This window comes from Chamaea fasciata, unplaced genomic scaffold, assembly GCF_029207755.1.
Source record: "Chamaea fasciata isolate MVZ Bird 193981 ecotype frontalis unplaced genomic scaffold, bChaFas1.0.hap1 SCAF_2, whole genome shotgun sequence".
NCBI lineage: Eukaryota > Metazoa > Chordata > Aves > Passeriformes > Sylviidae > Chamaea > Chamaea fasciata.
In genome coordinates, this window is record NW_027094087.1 from 108,439,964 (window position 1) to 108,462,620 (window position 22,657).

Below are 22,657 nucleotides of genomic sequence, written 5' to 3' on the forward strand. Positions count from 1 at the left end.
TTCCTCCCACTCAGCAAGCTGCTGGCTTTCCAAGGATAGCTTTGCCCTGAAGGTCAGAGCTGCTGCTAGCAGCTGTTCTATTTCTTATTAGTATTTGAGGAGTTCCCTCCCTGCCTCCTAGGTCTGCCTGCAATCACTGCAATGACATATCTATAAAATATCTGCACCTCCAGTCAAATGACACAAACTAGATCTCAAGGCTATTGAACTAACAGGGTATCTTAGCCACAAATATTTATTTTAACAACAGTATTCCCAGCCATGTTAAACAAGCACCTACTTCAACAGTCAAAATGCCCTAGAACATTTTATTTTGTACCACAGCCCACCTTCTGTTGGCTCATCTTCACTTTAAAGAGTTACTGAAGTCAATGCCATTGTCCCAGAGAGGTTGGTCTCAGTAACTTCCCAACATTTCAGAACAATACCCAAAAAAAAGCAGGTCGCTGCACTCCTGCTAACCACCCACACAGATTTGATGGGGGAGGCTTTCCTCTCACTATCTGCTAGAAATTTCTTCTTGTTGCTGGTGTTGATCTGCTCAGAGGAGCTGTTGAACTGATTTCTTGCATTGTTCATTTACTGCATATCTGAAGACTGCAACATTCCAACTACTCCCCCAGCAAAGACCACCAGGCTGATGCCTGCTCTCATCACAGTTGATCCTTGACTGACATCCTCTCCTTGAAGCTGTCAGGAAGCAGCAAGTGACATCCCAGCAAACTTACCTGCTACTGCTCGTTCATGCTGCTCAGTCAACTTGATATGAGGCTTCACCATCCATTTCCTCTGGCCCTTATTAGGATTCCAGGAAGGATTTTTCTTTAAAAGAAATTTCCAATTTCCTCTCGAAAATTAGCTGTAGTGGAAACATTCACACATCAGAAATAATGGCTAACATAACCACCTAGCTTTACTGTTTTATTGTCATTGTACATTTTGCAATTACCTTTTCCTCTCCCCTGCTAGCTAAGCCAAGAGACTGACTGTGACATCAAACCATAATTTGTATGGTCATCGTTATAAATTTATGAAAGCAAGTAATAGTTTGTCTTATGGAATAAAATAACACAGCATGAAATTAGAGTAGCTTATCTTCATATTCCTTGGACAGCACATTGTTGCTCCCTGATGAGTTGAAAGCTCTTTCTTTTGATAAACTCAATAGTATCTGCCTTTGTACTCTCCTAGTGAGATATTTTAGTGACAGAAACATCCAGAAATGTTCTTCTCAGCATCGCCCTGTAGAGGATAAATCCAGCCCTTCTAGTCCCCAGCACTCACTGGGGTTCAGTTTTGTTTCAGGAAGGGAAATCCGTGGCCAACACAAAGCAGAGCCTCTCCTAGTGCACATTTACACGGGCATTGTTGAGCAATACCTTCTCCACTTCTCTCTATTTTTCCATATTGCCTCCTGTTAATTTGTGTGCCAGGAGCAGTGAATCAAGTGGCATCTGAGAAGTTCTATTCCAGGGATTCAGCATGATCCAGCCTGGGCGAGTGGGCACTATCCTGGCTCCTGGGGATAGTCCAGCACAGGCCAGAGTGCACTTGCTCAGCTTCCAGACACAGCTGCAGGCTCCTCACAGGATTGCTCCACTTCCAGGTTGATTTTGTCATGTATGTTCTCTCTTCCCCCTGCCACCCTCCTCCCCCAGTTACAAATGAATGTTTGTGTACAGCTCAAGGAGAAACATCTTTCTCAGCTTCATAAAAATAAACCATGTCAGCCTGCAGCTGAGTTAGTCAGGAAGTTCTGCTGAGGACAAAAGCTGTTGTAAAGCTGCCATCATGCAGTATTTAGCAACTTTACCTGTGCTAGAGGGTGGACCTACTATCCCACAAACTGTGTGCATGGACAGGGGAACTTGTAATGACACCCATCTCCCTGAAACAGCCACTGGACTTTAAAAAATGTTATGGCAAGAGTCACTGTTTACACCTGGATAGCTGAGCACTACTTGTGTTGATAGAGGAATATTGCTCACCTCTCTCACTCTTGCTTGGTAAGGGTCAAAGGCCAGACCAAACAGGTGATGTGACCTGTGCTGCTCCCCAGACAAGCGAAAGGAGTGTTTTGAGTTGGATGCCAGACACTTGTGGTCTGAAAACAACTGTTCCTCTGATTCCCTTAGCATAACTTCATTAGTGACAAGGACTGAGAAGGAAAGTGACAGCCTCATCATTTGATTTGATTGCTTATTGTGTTAATTTGGTACGGAAGCACTTTGAAGCTATTAATCTATTGATTCATTTTTACTTGAGAACATAATTTGATTACTGTATTTTTTGCATTTTTATTAGCTTTGTAAATAAACTAAGTAGCATGCTTGCTTTCAATTTATGTTTGCTCAATTATTCAGTCTGATAAATTCTATTAAAAAGGCCACTGAGCTGGTTAGGTTAGACCATTCCAAAGACAAGCTTGCCTAACATGGCAAAGGCAATTCTATCCATGTAGCTCTTCTTCCACATTATCCATATAGAGCATATACAGCAGCACTACCCACTCCCCTATTTATAAAGCACAGCTGCCTTCTCCAAATCATCACAGTTCTATTTTCTGATGTGTGAGCCACATTTTTTTGCAGCTGCATTAACCAACCTTTGCCAATGTCCCTGTAAGCCAGTACCAGCCCAAAAACACACTCCAGTTTTTCTAGGTGGATTTCTTCTCCCCATTCACCCACAGTAGCTGTTCATACAGATCCACACACAGCCTTATAAATTAGGGCAACCTGAATTCATAAAAGCAGGCAAGCTGTTGGTGTTTTGGGCTGTTTTTAGCACTGCTGCCCAGCTGAAGCAGGAAAAATGGATGCAGGCTAGACATTTAACTTGCTGCTCTCCAAACACAAAGCACTTTTCACCATTGCCAAGGTGTTCACTTCCAATCTCAGATTCTAAAAGAATCTGACACCTGTTGTAAGGCAACACCTCTTGGGATAAATTTGCTTTTTATGGGTCTCAAAAGAGGAGATGCCATGAAAGCTACAGTGTTGAGTGCTGCTTCATAAACTGGCCTAAATTTAGGTTTTGTTATTTACGGCTAGAGCAGTAATGCATTTCAAAGCACTGGCCGAATTGTAGCTAGGAAATTGAAGATGAGAGATCTGACCTTTAAAAATGTGAGCTCTTTGTCTAATGAAAGTACAGCCACCTATTCTTCCACCCTCCTGTGAAGGCCAACCTTCGCCCTCTGGGTTTTGCAACAACATTACCCTCAGTGTGGCCTGGGAGAATGAAATAAACTTCCCTCTAGAGACAATCACTGTTTCTTGATCATGGACAATGAGTCATCAATTAGATAATCAGTTAAGTATAAAGCTGGAAATTAGCTGGGAAAATGATGGAGAAAGATCCCATCAAATATTTGTGCCTAAGCTGACAGAGATCCTGCTCACCCAGGCTTAAATCCATTTGTGTTTAAGCAAACATTTGAATGGCCACTGTTTGTTCACAGGGAAATTTGGAGAGGGGCTGTTCCTCAGTGCTTGTACAAGGACAAATCCACGCTGCAGGAATTGGAACCAACATGGTTTAGCCCTAACTGTGTGAGCAGGGGGTGTTTGGGAGAGTGTGACGAAGCACAGAGAGATCAGGGGGCGAACCAGGCAGCACTTTTAGTCCAGACCCATGAGACAGGCACCTGGCAGTGGTGAGGAAGAGGAGGGATCCTTGAGAAGTGGTGAAGTCTTTGACCAGACTCAAGGTGTTTTTGCTCCTGAGCAGGAGCTGTGCAGAAGGATGGAGCTAAGTAAAATTCTTTATGTGCACTGCCCCACTCTAACTTTGACCTTAATGATCACTGAGATGGACTTGTTGGCCGGGAGAGGGAGACCCTGATAACCGTTTAGTTCATGGTTCAAAACCTGACTCCTGTCTGGATGAAATGGACAGCATCTAGCCCTGCTGTCCAGAGATAAGTGTGGAAAGAGACTTGGGTATCTTGGCAAGATTTCTGCTGGAGCTGAATTCAAACTGCAAACTAATACATCGCTTGCAACTCTTCAATCCTGATTACTCTCTTTGCTATCTTGAATCCATGTCCTCTGTTTTCTGGAGTTCAGTCCTTATTTTAACTGAGACATTTTTCCTGAAGAGCAACTCTCCAATTTAGGGGCAAGCAATAAATTAATAAAAAGATAGGTATAAATCATCACTCGTGACTTGGAATAGCTCTGCAATTATTCGGGTCTATAAGGCTTAGCTAATGTTTCTAATGTAATATTCTGCCATGAGATTTAATTTGCCTCGTACGAGTCATTTAGGAATCTAAGCATAGATGTAGAACTGACAAATATGTATTAAACCAGTATGCCCAGATACAATGGGGTGGATTTGTCCATCACTAGGTATTATGGCAACACTGAGCAGATGATTTTGGATAAATAGCCTCAGCTGTAAACTCTATTTAATTACACATTTGTTATTCTCTTTTTTCTGTCTTCCATGGAGCCATGTGCATCAAGAGCTCTCTCACATGAGATTTCTAGGCACAAACAACTAATTTACATTAAGTGGTTTTCTTAGTCATCTCTCTGTTATGTTCCCATCTGGATATAATTCCACACCATGGACTGGGCCTTTTTCTGTGGATTGGAAGTGGCTCTTTGTCACTCCAGGAGTTCATGACTGGGGTATGAGATCCCACTGAGGTCACAAAACCCACGAAGGTTACGGCAACAATTACCACACCTCCAGTTACTTCAATTGAATTGTCCATGACATTGCCAGCACATCTCCATGTGCTGCTGTTTGCGTGTGCTAGAAATGATATTGCGCTTTCCATAAGACAATAGCAATCTTATGGTTAACCACCATGGTTGGTGGTTATTTTAGGCAACATTGTCTTTGATGTAAGCCCTCAGTTTTCTTCTCAGCAGTTGTCATGATGGACCTGAACATGATATTCTTCGTGGTCACAAGGTCCTTGACTATAAAACTGATTAAAACTGGCTTCAGTCCAAAGTAACTTGTCATTAAAAAAAAAAACTCTTTCAAGCAAAATCAATGGGAAAGCACCTACTGGTTAAAGAGAAAAATGTAAATGGAATTGAAAGGCAAAAGCTAAGAGAGGAAGACCTGACACTCTCTGTGCTTGATCTGTGCTTTTCTTTACCACCTTTCTCTAGACAGGAAAAAGTGATGCACTTCTTGCTGTACCACCTGCATGTTACCCAGGGAGATAAAATTCCTCAATAAAAAATTAAATGCAAGCCTGTATGCTTTCAGAGCTAAGATTCATTTTTTAAATTCAAACTCCTCACATCTTCAGGCAAAATAGCATGCAGCATTTAATCTACAGACTTCTTATTCTCATGTTTTGAATTAATATTAACCATAAACAATTCAACTGCAAGAAAAGACTGAACACCAGTGTTGCAGAATACACTCCTGGATGTGTACAGGTTTCTGAAGAGACTATCAGCATTTCCTTTTCTTCTTTTATTGTGCCTAACTAGAGGAAACTCCCAAAAAATCAGATAAGCCTGGCACGATACAGCCCTAAACTTCCCTTGTCATCTACCTTCCAGACTTAATTTCTCTCTGCCCTCTTTCTACTGCACTTTGGAATAAAACAGGTCTTTAATAAGTGTTGATTACAAAATGCCCTGATCCCATCCTGCTTAGATTGCATGAATGGCCTATTGCTAGAGTGTTCCGAACTTGACCCTCATTCTGCATCCAAATTCAATGATACAGCCATTCATCAGCTTGATTTTGGCAGTGTTATACATGCCCTCTGAAACATTATTTTTGGCAGGCTCTCAAAGCATGAGCGACTTTCAGCATACAAATCTCATTTGCTGCATCGTCTCCTTCGTGATCCTTGATCAGCAGGAGCTCAGGACCTCGGCTGACTAGCACAGAGCCAAAAATAGTGTGTTTGTCAGTGCAAGTCTGAGTAACCATTAATATGTAACCTCAGTGACAACAGTTGGTGTGTGCATCTGTGCTGCTGGTTGCTGGTATGTGCTCTGTGGCTGCTCCTCTCCACCTGTGCTCATGTGAGCTGGTCAGCAGGAGGAAGGTGCCCTAAAAGCACTTGCATCTGGTCCCTGAATTAAGCAAATGTTGCAGTAAGTTGATTTGTCCCACCAAGGACTGTCTGGAGATGGTAACTACAAAGAGAAGACCCCTAAATCAGGGCCTTTTTTTCTCGTTGGAGAAGCAGTAGTAATGACTCTGTGTATTTTTTTAAGCTTTGGAAAATTTTAGAAGCATTTCTATTCTTTTTAATGGCCTGGAGTTGAATTTTAGCTACCCCTATGCTACCAGTGGGGAAATGGCAGCACAGAACAAACCTGGGGAATCTCCCTGCCACTCAGATTTTCTTCTTGGAGGACCAGTTCTCAGGATTTTTCTAAGACTGCTGGATCTCACCTCTTTAAGTTCTCAAAGCCTCCAGCAAAATGCACAAGGTGCCCTGCCATCCCTGTGTGCAAGGTGTGAGTGTCCCTGCAGCAGCTCTTTGGGAAAGCAGTAGGAAGTATCTGATTGCTGCAGTGCCTTATATAACCCAGCAATACCCACACACAAAGGCACCTGATCCCCCTGTAATTGAAGAAATATTGTGAGGATCTGCTCAAGTCCACAAGAGACACCACTGCACCCCAAACACCCTTCTTCACACACTCCTGCAGGGAAAAAACTGGAGGAGCTGCCTGGACACTGGCACTGTCCTTTCCTCCCTCAGAGGGGAACCTCAGGACAAGAAGTGATTCAGCAGAAGAGGATGCAGCGCAGGAGTGACTTGCTTGGCAGAGACCCCACTGCAGGTCTAAAGCTGCTGCCCTACAGCACCTCTTCCACTGAAAATGTGCAAACCCAAAACCTTTGCCTCTCACAGAAGGCAGATACTAAACATGAAGCCACACAGCACTGTTTGCTCTTAGGTAATATCCCAACCTAGCAAGCAGGAGTCAGCCTTCACAGCAGTAGCCCCCAGCTTTGCTTTTTCAGCCAGCCTAACTGGAGTCCTTGTGCTTCTCAGGGCTCTGGGAGCTGAGCACAGCCCTTGCCAGAGCAGGTCTTTGTGCCCTTTTAATAACAGAAAAAACAAGCACTCAGACTGCAAGTGTGATTCTTCACTGAGTTGTGCATATCTCATGCCAGTAAATAACTGCAGTAAAATCTATGTTCTAAGCCAGTAAAAATCTATTTTGTGATGATGAGGGATCAGGCTCAGTAAAACATATCCAGAAATTAAACAAGTAAAACAGAGCAAACAGCTCTGTCTTATCAAGGTAATTTATACCCTGTTAACCACAAGAAAAAAAAAAAAAAAAAAGAACAACAAACCCAACATGCACAAGAGACATCTGGAAATGAAAATTAACTAAAACCAGACTAACGACATAAACAAGAGAGAAATACAGCCTCCAGATCTGCGTGGCTGAGCCTGATGTATATCACAAACTAGATTGCTTGGGGTTTTTGTTTTTAAAAGAGCACAACAAATCAGGGAGGAAATTTTCCATTTAAAGCCATAACTTCTCAATTCAGACATTTGTGAGGGCATAAAAGACAGAAGCACGGAGGAAAGAAATAATCTGCCAAGAGCTCTAGATGCATGTTGGTCCCAGAACTAATTGACTAACAATAACCATCACTTGAGAATCATTTTGGTTGCCAAAATTCACAAAATAATATTATTTACAATCTGGTGGATGACCACCTGCAGACATAACTGAATTTTAAAAATATACACTAGCACATAAATTTGGGAAAAATAGTTTTAGTTTTAATTTTAATTTTAAAAATGACAGTTAAGCAAGCACATTGTTTCCCTGTTGCTATATTGTCTTACACTTAAGGGCATTTGCTCCTCATTGTGACAAAAAATCTAGGTTTGGTGCACTTCCATGAAATGTGTGAGAGGGCTTTACATGCTCCTAGCTGAAGAAAATCTGGGCATGCTTTTCACCTCATCACTGACCTTGACTATTTTCTTGCCTATCTAGCTATGAAATCTTCATCCAAACTGCAGTGGGATCTGCCATCTGTTTGATTCCCCTGCAGATCTGGGCATAGCAGTTTTATGATCTGTTTCCATGCCTATAATAGAATTTTTATAAAGGTGGCAAATGCTACTGCTTAAAAAACTGGGGGGGGGGGGGGGGGGGGGGGGGGGAGGGAATGCTGCTTATTTCCTTTTCTTTTCAGTATTGGAAAAAATATTATTATGGAGCTTTCGTTGGCTCATATAACCCCCAAGACCCCACCAAAACAAACATTTGCTAAAATAATGGTAAGCTCAGCAAAGGAGAAAGGTTCCGTTTTTGAATTATATACCATCAGATCTTAAATAATACTGCCCGCCAAATCCAGAGTCCACATCATTTTCAAGCATACAAGTAATTTTCAAATACCAGGCTAGTTTTGCAGTGCTGAGAGACTAAAATGATCTCCTGCTTTACTTAGAAGCTGACCCAGTTTGACAGAAAAATCTTCAGGAGAAAGCAAATGTAGAACTTTGTATTTTATTTGATACTACTTTACCAGCTACAGCAAAGCTCTGAAGGTCAGTAATGTTATCCAGGCACTAAATACCAAATCCTGCATCCAAACAGAGGTTGTTTCCACAGTGTGTTGTTGTGGTGAGGTTTATGTGGCCCCATTTTATGTCTTCTTTTGCTAAATGAAATAGAGTATTGAATACAAGTGACATCATTAAAAATATTTCAATGAGTCAATAAACTATTTATCTCAATTTCTAACACAGGTATATTTCTACAGGTTGTCCAGAAAAAGAAGTTTTAACAAATACATACAATTCAGAACAAACATGGACATCACACATTTCAAAGGCAATAAATAAAAAAAAAAAAATTTATCAGCCTCCACTATGCATCCTTCAAAAGGAAACCCCTGGTTGATTACTTGTTAATTAAAAATCTGTGTATCTCCAGTCTGGGTCTGGATGCAGCAGGCCCAGTGTGACAGGCCAGCAGTGCAGGCACCCTTTGTGCCTCAGGTGTCAGTGACAGCGGCACCAGGGCATGCCAACTGTGCTCTGTGCTGGGGACACTGGCACATGGACCTCATCTCCTTGCCCAGGCTGCTCACCTTCCACGGGTTTCGCCTGCAGCCAAGACAGCAGGGGAGACTGTAAGACAAAGAGGAGGGAGGTGAGGGTGTCCAAAAGAAATAAAAGGGGAAGGTGCCTATAGAGTAGCCACCTTCGAGGCAGGATATCAGAAAATGGAGTGGGGAGGAGAGGAGAGGAGAGGAGAGGAGAGGAGAGGAGAGGAGAGGAGAGGAGAGGAGAGGAGAGGAGAGGAGAGGAGAGGAGAGGAGAGGAGAGGAGAGGAGAGGAGAGGAGAGGAGAGGAGAGGAGAGGAGAGGAGAGGAGAGGAGAGGAGAGGAGAGGAGAGGAGAGGAGAGGAGAGGAGAGGAGAGGAGAGGAGAGGAGAGGAGAGATCTTTGAGTTATCCACCCATGCCCATAAGGAGGAGGGGGGCAGCATGAAGCAAGATGTCCTGGTGCTTTCCCTGTGCACCTCCCTTTCCCTTGTGCTCTCGGCCCCCTTTGCCTTGGGCTCGTCCTTTTGCTCTGGCTGCTTGAGCATATGGTGCTTTGTTTCTAGTGCCAGGGAGGCTTTGTGAACAAGCTGTGTGTGCTTCTTGCATTCCTTGACCCCAGTCCATCTCGGGTGGGTGGCCAGCCTGGAGCACACACAAGGCTACAAGGCAGGGTTGCAATGTGGCTGCAGCATCAATGATGAGAGTGCCCAGACCAAAAGCACCTCCAGAGAGAAGGGCAGCCCTTCCACCTCCACCAAGGCTTCTCCCAAATGCTTGATTCAAGATGTGACACCTTCACCCCTCACCTAAGCTAGCCCCAAGCAGTCAAAGCCCAGGTGTTGGAGGGTGTGCTAAGGGTCAGGCAGGTGGTGCTTGGCAGACTGACACAAATTGAGACACAAATGTTTGCTCTGATCCTCCACTTGGAGGAATAGAGCTCCTCACCCAATGGCTTTGGGAATTGCTGGATGGTTGTGGAGGAAACGAGGCTGCTTGCTGAGGGAGCCTGGCAGGGACAGGCAGTGGGTGTCTCCAGGGAACAGATTGCTCCTCCAGAAGGAAGGGATGTGGGCACAAAGCAAGAAAAGCCTCCACAAGGGAAGGAGAGCTGCTCTCGTCCACCTCCTAGCTCATCCAAGAAACAAGGAGGGCCTGAGTGAGCAGTTCCTGTCTCCTCCATTCCCCAGCATCACAGGGAAGGAGTCTGCAACACAATGAGCAGCTGGGCCTCGAAGCTGGAGCCAGAGCTTTTGTGTGCTCATGTAAGAGATACCTGTATGTAACATGCAACAAGCTGCCCTTGAGAAACAAGAACTTTGCCTACACCAGCACTGATGTGGGCACAAGATGTGCTCTAAGGATCAGTCTTGTTTCTTTTGTGGGTTTAAGATTTGTTGTCATACACTTTACCTATAATGAATGGTTTTTAAAATGTTATTTCTTTATACAGCATAATTTTATTTGCTAAAACATTTTGTCATTTTTTTCTCTTTTCATTACTAGCATATTGTTGTAAGATACGTGGCAGCTTTAAAAATTAATCATCTTGTCTTTTGAAGGCAAGAAGAGGAGCCATTGTTTAGAGGACGAGAAACAAAACTAGACACCATATAGAAAGAAAACACATTGGATCAAAATCCATGCAGTGTACCTCAAATTCCTTTCATTATCTATACGGTCTAATTTTACCTTGAGCATGGCTATTTACTAAAGAGCTCTTGGTGTTCCCATAGCCTCTGTGGTGCTCTTCAGTGTCCCCTGGAATATCACATTCCCCACCCTGACCTCCCTCAGCAGCACCCATATTGTCCATAGTCCATCACCTGTCTCACACCTGAGCTTTCCTCATCCTGCTGTCCACAAGCTGAGGACATCCAGAATTCCCTTTCTGCTCAAATAGCTGTACAAGACTTAGGTTATAGTTTCCTTTCCTCTGGAACTAGACCTGGGATGCATACAAGGAAAAGCAAGCCTCAGGGGAAAATGAAGTTTTCTCAAACCTGTTACCAGACTGCAACATGAGTGGTCTCTGCTGAACGGATGGGAACACACTTGCTGCAGGGCTCTTACGGCTGACACTAAAAATCCAGAGTCTGCAGCTGGGGCAACAACAGTGGGAGCAGCCCAGGCAAGAGGTCAGGGTCCTCCCCCAGGTACCACCTGTGATTGCTCTCAGAGACAAAGTCCAGGGCCTGGCAGGTCCTTGCAGGCAGACCAGCGTCTTACCAGCCCAGAAAGCACCACACAACATGCAAACAGTCCCACGTCAGCCAGGAGCCTGTGTCTGTCACACTGGGGGTTTGCTGCAGAATAGAAAAGCTGAGAATTGCTCTCCTGCCCCTCTTCCTTATGCAAACACTCACAGACCAGTGATGACAATGGGTAACTTCTGCCAGCACTGGAGAAGAGGCTGAGACCCCCAGTTCTGCCTGCATTTGCTTCAGGGCACACAAAAGAGAAATCTAGTGGAAACAAATCATGGCACAGTCAAGAAAGGAAAAGGAGGAAAATGCAAATAGTACTGAATGCTTTGGTTCACAGTTTAACACACAGCCCAACCACACTTCTTGACAGAAGCTAAAAAACAGAAAACCACGGAGGAAGGGGAACCTCATAGATGATTTTTGGTCTCTCACATTGATCCTTCCAGAAGAAGAAATCATCATCCTCCCAAGGTTATTATAAAGTATCTACTGACCTTAAGAAAATGTCCAGGTATTCCAGGACGCACAGGAGAGAATCTGGTGTTGTTATTCATAACTACAAAGAAAAGGAAAAAAATAGAGAAAATACGGTGTGACAAACCAATTTGAGTGACTTGGCAAATGTGCAGGGTTAATTGTCACTTTATTGCTAAAAGTGAAGATAATAAAATTGAGTGGCTCCATTCTTCTTGCTGTGTGTCAAAACTCTCATCATTTGGAAATGTAACAATGCTTCTCCTGAAATAATACAGACCTGCTCTTTGTGTATTTATATGCCCTTAGTGTATTTTTCTGCTTTCTGACTTCTTATCTTTTCCAAGACCACCACCCTTCCTCTGTAAATGCTGGTGATCTTAATTTATCCTGTTGTGGTAGTTATGCTTAGTCACAAATGTATTTCTGTTCCATTCCCTTCAAGAGGACGCTTCACAAAGCTTTGGCATAATCAGGAAAGTCATCACAGGCCATGAGAAGTACCTGCCTACAAAACAGTTATAAACTTCCCTTTTAAATCAAGGCGTTTTCTGAGAAATACGAAGAGCTATGAAAAGCTTATTTGTATCAGAGTTACTGATAAAAGCCAGGTATTGCACACCCACTCTGAAGGGAAACGGGATAAAGAACATCTCTATTTGGCCTAACATAAGAGCATAAACTGAGCATAATTCAGAGAGCTCGAGATACCTCCTAGAAAGCATCCTGAAGACCTTCTTAAAACGTTTAGAGAAGTTTCCTAGCATTACTGCTTCCTCCTCTGCAAACAGGTGCTGCTGCCCATCAGGGTAAGCACTATGCTCTCAATACTGCAGAGCCATCCCATGAGCCCTTTGTGTTGAATCTGGGCTGAATATAAATTTCATCCTAACCCATACCTGTTGCCAAACTACTGAAGCTGATGCCTGTGTTTGCTCCCTTATGCCTGTGCTGCAGGAGACTGGGCCTTTATTTCCAAGCTGTGGTAAATGGAAATACCTTGGTTGACTTTGTCAATGCTACATTCATCTCCTTACAGGATCTTCTCTGGCAAATCATTCTCTGGCACTGGTTTTGTAACCCCATGTCCCTTCCTTGGGGCCCTATACAGCCTGAGGCATCTTTAGAAGACACATTTTGGGGCCTGAATCTGGCAGCTTGGCCCCACTGATGCCTCTGCCAAAAGCAAGCAGCCACCAGCCATGCGAGAAACTGGCTGCTGTGAGAGAGCTCTGCTTTTCTAGAGCTGAGTTATGATGTAGAGATGTCTGTGGGGCCTGTACAGAGTTGTCTGAACTCAACTGTGAACTGTGAGTGCAGAAAAATTATGAGACACTTATTTTTCCTCCTGCTTCCTGCATTTTGCCACAAAGCTTGTGTTTATTCTGTAATGCAGTGACACAGGCTGTGGGCTCCCCTAGCTGAGGACAGCCACTGGCAGGCCACATGGAGACAGGGGGAATGAGAAAAAGACAAAAAAACCCTCAAACCTCTTCTCTCCAGGGAGGATGAAGTGAGTGTGGATTATATACCTCAATGCCCAATAAAGGATAGCAGAGGTGTTCCCTTTACATTCAACAGCACCACAACAAATCCAGGAAAAGCCAGAATGGGCATGAAGAGAACAAAGAACCACATTTCTCACCTGCTATAATTGCAAAGAGTGTGAGACTTTTACATTTTTCCACCATTTTCCCCAGAAAGTTGCTATTTAACTGTCAAATAGCCAAGGTCAGCTTCAGGCAAGGAAGTCCTAATTTTCACTTTCTGTGGTACAAGGCTCTGCCATGGGATGAAGGAGCTCCTTCTAGACCGATGCTTTGCAAACAGACTTATTAAGACAGAGGATATTCCCTGTGCATCATGAAGAAATAGGAGCTTACAGATTGAAGAAGAAACCCCTGCAAACTGCCAGTGTTTTAAAGAAATATTTTTCAAATTACACAGTTAGGCAAAAATGTCCTGTTTTGAATAACTAAAAGAATGTTCTCTCTGTGGGGAGATGTGAAGAACAATTATGTTCCCAACTTTGCAAACAAGGATTACAGAACTGAAATGTATTTTGCTTTAGAAAGGTTTGCTTTGATTTTGTTCAAGTAATACTTGAGAATCTGCTCTCCCAAATCTGCAAAACTATGATAAAAATAATTTTAAAAGGTAGATGTGCTTCCAAGCCACATATAAAGGCTAGCAATCGTTCAGTAATTCCATTTAAGCCTAAAATGTTTGATGGCTCAGTGCTCTTGTCATATTTTAATGGCATTTGCTGTAATCAGGCAGATTTTTGTTCAGCTCTGTTCAGACATCCTCATTTTAATCCAAAATTTGCATCTCCATCCAATAAAGTATATGCTCCTTGACTGCACGCCAAAAAGCAACTCAGAGTTCCTCCACAGACAGCCTTGTGAGAAGACTGTAGGTTCACATGGAGATATCATGGAGCCTCTGTTTCTCAGTTCTCAGGACATCATCCCCACCAGGGCCTGACATTTGTGAAGAAAGGAGCTGTATTTCCTGATGTCTACTCTTCTTCTTCCACTTCTGTTTTCTCCCTGGTTCCCTGGTGCAAAATCCTATGAGTTTTAACAGCATTATCAAGGGAGGCTTTGCAGGCACTCATGTAGTTTAGATCCCCAAGACATCCTTCTGAGAAGACTCAGGGGATGTATCTCAAATTGGGCACTACGGGACAGAGTGACCTAAAATAACATGCTATTGGGAGAAAATGTGAGTCTCTGTCAAAATCAGCATCTACCAAAATACCCATTCTGATTGATATTATAGTTTGTTTCACGCTTTCTTAAAAACATCTGAAGGGGAGGGGAAGTATAACCACAGCTACTGAAATAAATGGCTGCTGTCCCCTGGACTGTGACAGCAGCATTTATCTTTTCTACAGCCCATGTATGAGGGGAAGGAAGAGAATTCTCCAGCTCGTAGCTATTTTCTGTCAAAAATCTTAGTGTAATTTTTGTACAGTGAATATTTATAACTGTTGTTAGTGTCAATACAATTTTTTGCAGTTAGTGCACTTATTTACATTTTAATTGCCGAGCCAATAAAGATTTATGCACCTGTCATCTGAATTTTCCACAAAAGTGGTGATTTCCTTTAAAAAAACCCCAGTATCTCCTGCAGAATACACCCTCTCCAAGCATCTTTTAGATGCCTTCATTGTTCTGGGAAACAGTAGGCTAACAGCTCTAGAAGTCATAAGTTAAACCCAGCAAAATCCTGCAGCAGTCTTCACGGCAAACTTCTGCATATTACAAAAGCACTTGCTCAGGAACCATGTTTTTCTCACTCTGTTTTTCAAATACGGTCTCTTGAATGGCAAAGCCTGTTTCACCACTTTGATATGTCTCAGCTGCACAAAACTACCTCACTTTTGTAGCTTGAGGAGATTCGCTGTTTAGTGTTGACCTTGTTTTGATTTTAATGCACTTAAAGTCATAGTTCAGATCCCTGCCTTGTGGGGCGGGCAGGCACAGCACTCAGGAGGGACATGCAGTGCTCCAGCATCCACTCCCCTGCACCCATAACCTTCTCCAAAATGTGAACTACAGAAAAAACCCTGAGGGCATCCCCTCTGTGCCTGCCCACGGTCTTGGTGCAGCAGCTTGGGCTGCCAAGGCACATGTGCGCCCTCATTCTGGCCACGCTTCTTCTGGAGGCAGCCCGCCCACAAGCCTATTTTATTCCCACCCAGAGGAGGCTGGTGAGACCCACACACTGCTTTGCTGCCAGGGCTCTGCAGGGTCAACTCCCTTTCCATCCCCAGAGCAGCACGGCGATTTCCCTGCTGTCCATCCCCTCCTGGATTTCCCAGTGGCTGCGGGGACAGTGAGGAGGAGCAGGCTACCTCCGGAGCTCTCTCTCCGGGGTGTGTTGGCACTCCAGGCAGAGCTGAGCTGGTTCCAGCTGAAGCTGAGGGTCTCAAAGACACAGAAGCATGAGGTTTCCGATCAGTTTAGCTGGGGTTCAATGTTCAGAGTAGTTCTAGCATAGAGTTCAGATTCGAGGCTGACATGAAGCCAAGGCTAGGGGCCAGGCTCCAGCAGCACCCCAGCTTCGTGACCTGCTCCTGTAAGGCACCGTTCATAGGTCACAGCTCTTACTGTCCCCACACAGTCACCTGCACTGGAGCTGCGAAAGAGGCACGCTACATGCCGAGAGCCGGAGGAGCCCCGGCCCCTCAAAAGGCTTCGGTGCAGAGCTCTTGCCCTTAGGCACAGCCTGGCTCAGCCAGACTGCGCGGCTGTAACCAGAGCACCGTCAAACCTGCGCTACTTGCCCTTGCTGTGGTCTCCAGAGCTCTGAAGCTTGCGCAGGAACACACATTTTAATCGTGACACTGAAAGATATTTTCTCCCGCGCCGGCAATTCCCCCTGCAGCTCCGACCATGCAGCGCCTCCATCCCCAAGCCCCTGAGCAGCCCAAGCAACGCCTCCGAGCACCTTCCCGAGAAAAGGGGGCGGCCGGGGGGTGTCTTTCACCTCATCTTTCAAAACCTCAAGCCCCCCCGCCCCTCCCCGAGATACTCCAGTAAATGCCACCCCTGCGGCCGCGCCCGGCAGATGATGTCCGAGCCCCCGTGCCCTGCCCTGAGCGGCCGGGGGTCCCCGGGCGGCAGCAGCGGCAGCGGCAGCAGCAGCAGGAGGCGCGGTGAGCCCGGCCGCGGCAGCCGGGCGCTGAGCTCACCTCCCTCCGCCCCCCCGCTCCCTTCTCCCTCCCCCTGCCCTCCCTCCTCCTCCGCCTCCTCCCGCGCCCAGCCTGCAGCCGGGATCTCAGTATTATGGCATCGAGGAGAATGGAGACCAAACCCGTGATAACGTGTCTGAAAACCCTCCTCATCATCTACTCCTTCGTGTTCTGGGTGAGTGCGGCGCGGCGCGGCGCGGGCACACGGGCCCGGCTGGGCACGGCCCGGCACCCCCCGGCCCCCACCTGCCCGGGGCAGGGGGCACCGGGGGTCCGCAGCGCGGCTCCGCCGGGGCGGCACGGCTGGGCGAGCGGGGACGGGGCATGTCCGCCGGAACATGGATCTGCATGCACACACATATATACAGGAGCTCAAACATGTATACACACACATATCTACGTGTAAAAATGATGGGTTTTGCCTCCTCTCTCGGCGAGCACATCCCCCCGAGCCCCCGCGGGGGAAAGTTGCAGGGGTGTCCCCGAGAGAGCCTCCATAGCCTGCCCCCTCCCCGCCGGCCGGAGCGTGTCCGCAGTGCCGGACCGTGTCCCGCTGCGGGGGATGCCGCCCCCAGCCCCCGGTACCTGCGCGCAGCGGGGGCTGCCCTCGCCCCGGCCGCGGTACCCGCGTTTCGTAACCGGGCTCGGGCTCCCGAAAACCATTTTCCTGACCCAGATGCATTAATTGAGTTGCCGCGATTGCCTGACGGGCAGCACGGCCGTGTTTTTTCAGGCGACCCCGGGAGCTGGAGGTTTTCGCAGCTCCCCGGCCTGTTACTCAGCAGATCCCCGGCAGGAGCCGCGTATCGCGGCGGCGATCGGCAGGTTAAAGACCTTCTAATGGCACACGGTGACAACACGCGATAATGGCCCCGCTGTGTGCAGTTGGAGACCTGCTCCGCACATCATCGGTACAGCGCACTGAGGCGCATTTGTCACTTCCTAGCCACGGGAGCTGGTTGTGCTCTGTCGCTTTGGTAGCTTTGTGCTGTGGAAAGTGTCTGTGAAACGCGGCGACTCAAATCTTCGTCTTTTTGCTTAAAAAGGCGTTCTAAACAAAGAATTGCTTATTCATGGCAATAACGTTTGACATCCTTACAGTGAACATAGGACTTCAACTGTTTCAATTTTAACTTCATAGGCTTTCATTTTATTTTTTTTAAGCATAACCAAAACACAATTTGCTTATCCATACTTATGGCAGTACCTCGGTGCTATTGGCCCCCTTCCCCCCCCCCCCCCCCCCCCCGATATTTAACACATCCCTCCCTTCTTTTTGGATAATTTTGGTGGCAGCAGATGTGTGTGATGACTGAAATGGATAGGAAGCCGGAATCATCTGCTGGGGTTTTTCTGTTGACAAGTAGATACTTCACATTAGTCTCAAGGAGGTAGGTGGCTAAGTTTATATACTTACCACAGTTTCAAGATGCATCCTTTCCAGTCCTCAGGGTGAGTGAGCAACTGCAGGAGCTCAGGAGAATTCATGGCATCTTTTAAATTCGCTTTTTTTTTTTTTTTTTTAGTAATCGTTGTATCTGCTGTAGCCCAAATAAACAGAGGACTTAGATCAGCATGCCCGTTGAGCTAGCACTTTTCACCAAGGCTAATCCCATTTAAAAAGAGAGAATTGTACACTGAGCCAAGCAGCTGGCTGAGGGCATTTGTGCCGTGGGCTGTCACAGCGCCAGGCCAGGTTGACAGCTGGGACCTCGTAGGGTAGATAACACAGCTGAGCTCCTGTCTGGGCTCCAGCAACACGGCTGTGCTGGTGGGATGCTCTGCTGGGAATTCTCTTCCTCTGAACTGTGGGTCAGGCTCCCATATGTCCTGATCTTCTCCAAGGGCATGGCTCACTCTTCCAGTTACTTAACATTCCAGTTACTTAACATTCGACGGCTGCCAGAATCTCTGTTTGTCCTCTTCCTTGAGCTTGGAAGAGGAGGAGGAAATCAATGGTTGGAGATAGAATCCTGCAGCCATGATCAGAGAATGAAGAATCATGCCTGCTGTTGCATCTGGTTTCTCAAGTCACCAGCCTAGGGACACCTAGGCAGGCCTCAGTAGGAGAAAACAGCAAAGGCTTTGGTGAAGGTCCAGGGCATCTGACAGCAGATTCTAAGTCTTTATCAGTTCTTCTGTGCTAAAAGGAAGAACAAAAACTAATTCACATTTTTGTCCCCTTTCTGGGCTCTGAATCCATTTAAGATAAATTGGAACAAAGGCGCAGCTATTGCCATAAGGAGAGAAAAAACATGGTGTACTCTGGCTGTATGCTCATTTGGGTTTTTTCAGGCAAGATTGAGAGCTGAGGGATGCATGGACTTCCCTCCATTTTTTTCTGGGGTGATTTTTGTTAGAAGCTGCTGGCTTCAGAGTCAGTGTAGCTCAACTTGAGTCCTTGTGAATTCTCAGAGCTGAAAATATGGGAAGGATTCTATTGGAGGAACTATTTTAAAAATTTATTTCTTGGACTGATCTAAATGCCAGAAGGAAACCATGCCAGCGCCACAAATGGCTGGTTTGTAAATTTTTATTCTGACGGCTTTCCCACATTTTTTGGAGAGGTTGTAAGCTGATTTCTGAAGGAGAAAGCTCTGCGTTGCTTAGCTGCAGTTTGTATGGGGTTTTTTTCCTCGCTGTGGGAATGGAGCTGCAATACAATACAGGGCAGAAACTCATCCTGTGACAGGGTGGTGTGTGGTGGCAACCCTTTGCCTGTTGGGTCAGGTGGTTACAGATATGAGGGAGGGGGGAGAAGATGCTTCTTTGCATCCAGTGAGCTATTCTGAACCACCACGAAGGACTTCGATGTGTTTCACGTTGTTTATAAAACAAGAAAATCTGTGTAGGCAGCATGTTCCCCCAACAAGTGATTTTTTGTCAGGGTTAAATATGAATTGCATTTGCGTCTGTGGGACAGATGTGTATAGGTGAAGGCTTTTAGCATAGGCATTAGATGAGGCTGCACAGATTTCATGGGAGCTGTAGGACCGTAATGGGGAGACACAGTTCATTCAAATTTCATACGGTGTAGCTTGTTCCTTTCCAAATAGGTTTTGTTTAATGTAATTTGTTATTTTGATAGCTTCCTCTCCTCCCCCTCACCATACTTCCCAACTTCTTTCCGTAAATGTATCAACATGGTAAAAAAAATTCCATAAACCGAGATAACAAGCTTTTTGTGTGCTCATACATATTGTTATTCATAGAACACATTAAATGCCTAAGGTTACCGCTTTTGGTCCTTAAGGGATGTAGTAATAGAAATTCAACAGCTATTTTTTTCCTAATCAGAATTCTGTGCTGAATGCATCTGATTTGGAACTAGTAGATTTAAAAAAAAAAAAAAAAGGTGATAAAAGTTCTGCTTGGCTGTTAGCTATTTTTATTTTTTCCTTTTGGGTATCATAAATTGCTTGCACAGAAATGCGAGATACAGCCTGTCTTGTTTTTAAGAGAATATGAATTTTGGATTAGAATTCTAAGTGAAAATTTTATAGGAGAGAGAAACCTTGAAGCACCCCTCAGTATCTTGTATCTGTCTAGTACTTAAGTAACCTTTGGTCTTAAAACACGTGTATAATTAATATTTCATTATAGCCTTCTAAATATATTTTGTTACCAAATTAACTGCCTGCCTCAATGTGTTTTGGGAGGGAGTTTAAGGGTGCATGCACTTGTCCCCAAAGTCACATGGATGAGGAAAATGGGTTTTGTCTTCCATGCAAAGCTTGCTGTTGCCCCAGATAAGCACCATGGCAAAGTGATTACTTCCTGATCCCAGACCCTGTGAGATACTCAGCACTCAAATGAGTGCTTTGTGTGTGCTGTCCTGCTGGAATTGGGTTTTCTTGCTGTCAGTTAATGTAATAAAAGCATGGAAGTAGAGTTTCCATTTAGGTAATGTTCCAAGTGGTCACTGATCTGAAGAGCATCTTCCGAAGTTTTTGGCGACTACATTAGGTTCTTAGAACTCAGTGTGTCTTTGGCTATGTGAGAAAATCAGAACTAAGGTAGCTACTCATAGTTATTTGGTAGTTTGGTTTTCTGAGTTTTTATTGCTTTGAAAATAGACCCGTGCATCCTGGTGGGACCCCTTGGAAGTTGGCAGGTGGCAGGAGAGTGGTGGGGCAGGTAAGTGTTGCTTGGCTGTGAGGCCACACCAGGGCTGTGATGTTAAAAAATTCAAAGTTACGTGTTTTCATATGGCTCCTTCTCCTTTAGCCAGTTCCTCTGGGAATGTGGTGTCACTGGTGTGGAGGTCAGGGCGTCTGGAGATGGCCCCATGAAGGACAATGGACTCAGTGGCCCTATGGCACGGGAGGTATGGAAAGTCTTGGTGTCTGCTTTGAAGTGCCCCTCTCCATTTCCATCTTCTCAGAATTCCCCCACAAGGAGGTCACTTGTGGGTGCTGGGGGTGGCTCTGCTGTAGGGACATGCAACTCCTGCTGTGGTAGCAGGGTGGAGGGGGCATTCCCCCAACATTCCAGGGACTCACAAAGCTGTTTTCCAGGAGATGACCGAGACAAAGAGCGAGTGTGGCGGCCTGCTCGGGAACACAGATTTATGGCTCAACTCCTGACCCATCCTCAAATGCAGCCATCTGAGCTGTGCATTATAATGTGGGATTAAATTTGCGTGTCCCTTTGAGTTACTAGTGCCATTAGTCATATCCCCTATAAGTGTCCAGCTGGGTTGCTGAAGTAACTGGTTTTCTCCGCAAGTTTTCTTTCCAGTGTTTTTGCATTGATTCCTGCATGTTTCTGGTCTTTTTAATACTTCTTACCATGCTTCTATTTCTTTTCTTTTAATTCTTCCAAAGTATATGTTAGCAGATGGTTTTAAAGGAAATATTTTGGAAAATTTTTAGCTTTCCCATGTGGCTTAGATTGCTCAATCTCTTGGTGGTTCCATTTTATTGCAAAGTCAACATTGCTATACTTTTAGAAAGAACTGTTTTTACTCATATGTAGTTACCTGAAATCCCAAAAAACCCAAGCTCTCAAAAATGCTCAGTATCCCTCCATCACAACAGATTTGAAGTGCTCCATTGTTCAGGCACAAACCTCATGCAGTTGCCTCCTTAAATCAGTTGTTTCCTGTTCTGTTCTCATAATGATATACATGAAAGATTAAAGATAATGGTGTTTTCTAGTGAGCACAGCCCAAGGTGAATTCTGTTGGCTAAATAAATAACTGGATTTTAAAAACAACCAAAAAAAAAAAGGTGTTTGAAACCAAAACTCCAGAGTCGGTTTTCTAAATTCCTTCTTGGGATGTGTACCCAGCTTGGCTTAGTTTAGTGGGGTTTTGATTCGGATTTTTCACGTTCTGAAAATTGTGTGGTTCTGGTACAAATTAGCATTTTACACCTCATTTAATGGAATAATTGACTTTGCCTTTGGCTAAATGCTCCTTCTTTTCTGTTTGTGGAGCTGTGCTTGCATCTGGGCAGGTGCAGCCTCTCGACCTTGGACTTTGCATCAGGACAGCTCTGTAGTTTGAGGATGGTGACATTTTCACATCAATGGGTCAGTTTGGATTGGTGAAGGAGGATAGGAGGTGACTTGGAAGTTGTTTCTGTTCTGTTTGGGAAGGCATGGGATGCATTCATAACGAAGCAGTGGCAGGAGCCCTTGTTTTTCACAGGGAAGGGGATGAGGCTGTGGGGGAGTGCCACTGTGTGTGTAGTAAACATTTGGCTGTTTAGCATTCCCTCATGTTCTGAGCAACCTGTTGTGTGGCCTAAACAGGGTAAATATAAATTCTAGGGAAAGGTGCTGGGGAGGCCCTGTTAGCATTTTTCCATGAAAACAGCAGTAGAGTCCTTGGGTGCCGGTTCATTCCAACCTTGATATCAAGGAAATGGAGGCAATTATCGTAGGTAAACCAAGGGAATTTAAAATGGATCCAATAATCTGATTTTATCTCTGATTCTGTGACTACTTATCAATTCCCTGTGCTGTCAGGGAGGGGAAATTAGGTTACCTGGTACCGTTAGTTGTCTCCATCTCTGGATTTTTATCATCATTTCTTCTATTGTTACAACTGTCCTACAAATTTACGTGCCAGTGAGTTAATAGATGAATATCTAGAAAGGCTCTTTGTGCATGTGAGCTTGCAGAAACATCTCCTTCAATCTTTCACATGCTGTTTAAGCCCAGTGATGCTTATTACAGAGATGCTGGCTTTGCTGTAGTGCTGAGTCCATTCTGCAGCCACCAAATTTACACTTTTCAGCCCT

General features: G+C 45.0%; 1 protein-coding gene across 1 annotated transcript in view; it reads left to right on the forward strand.

Moving 5' to 3' along the window:
- The first annotated feature begins 16,457 nt into the window (after positions 1 to 16,457).
- Positions 16,458 to 22,657, forward strand: part of TSPAN7 (tetraspanin 7) — an 83,781-nt gene continuing 77,581 nt past the window's right edge. Inside the window, exon 1 of the mRNA XM_066177018.1 lies at positions 16,458 to 16,584. Coding sequence (XP_066033115.1) covers positions 16,504 to 16,584 — 81 coding nt within the window. The 5' untranslated portion in view covers positions 16,458 to 16,503. The remainder of the gene's footprint in view (positions 16,585 to 22,657) is intronic.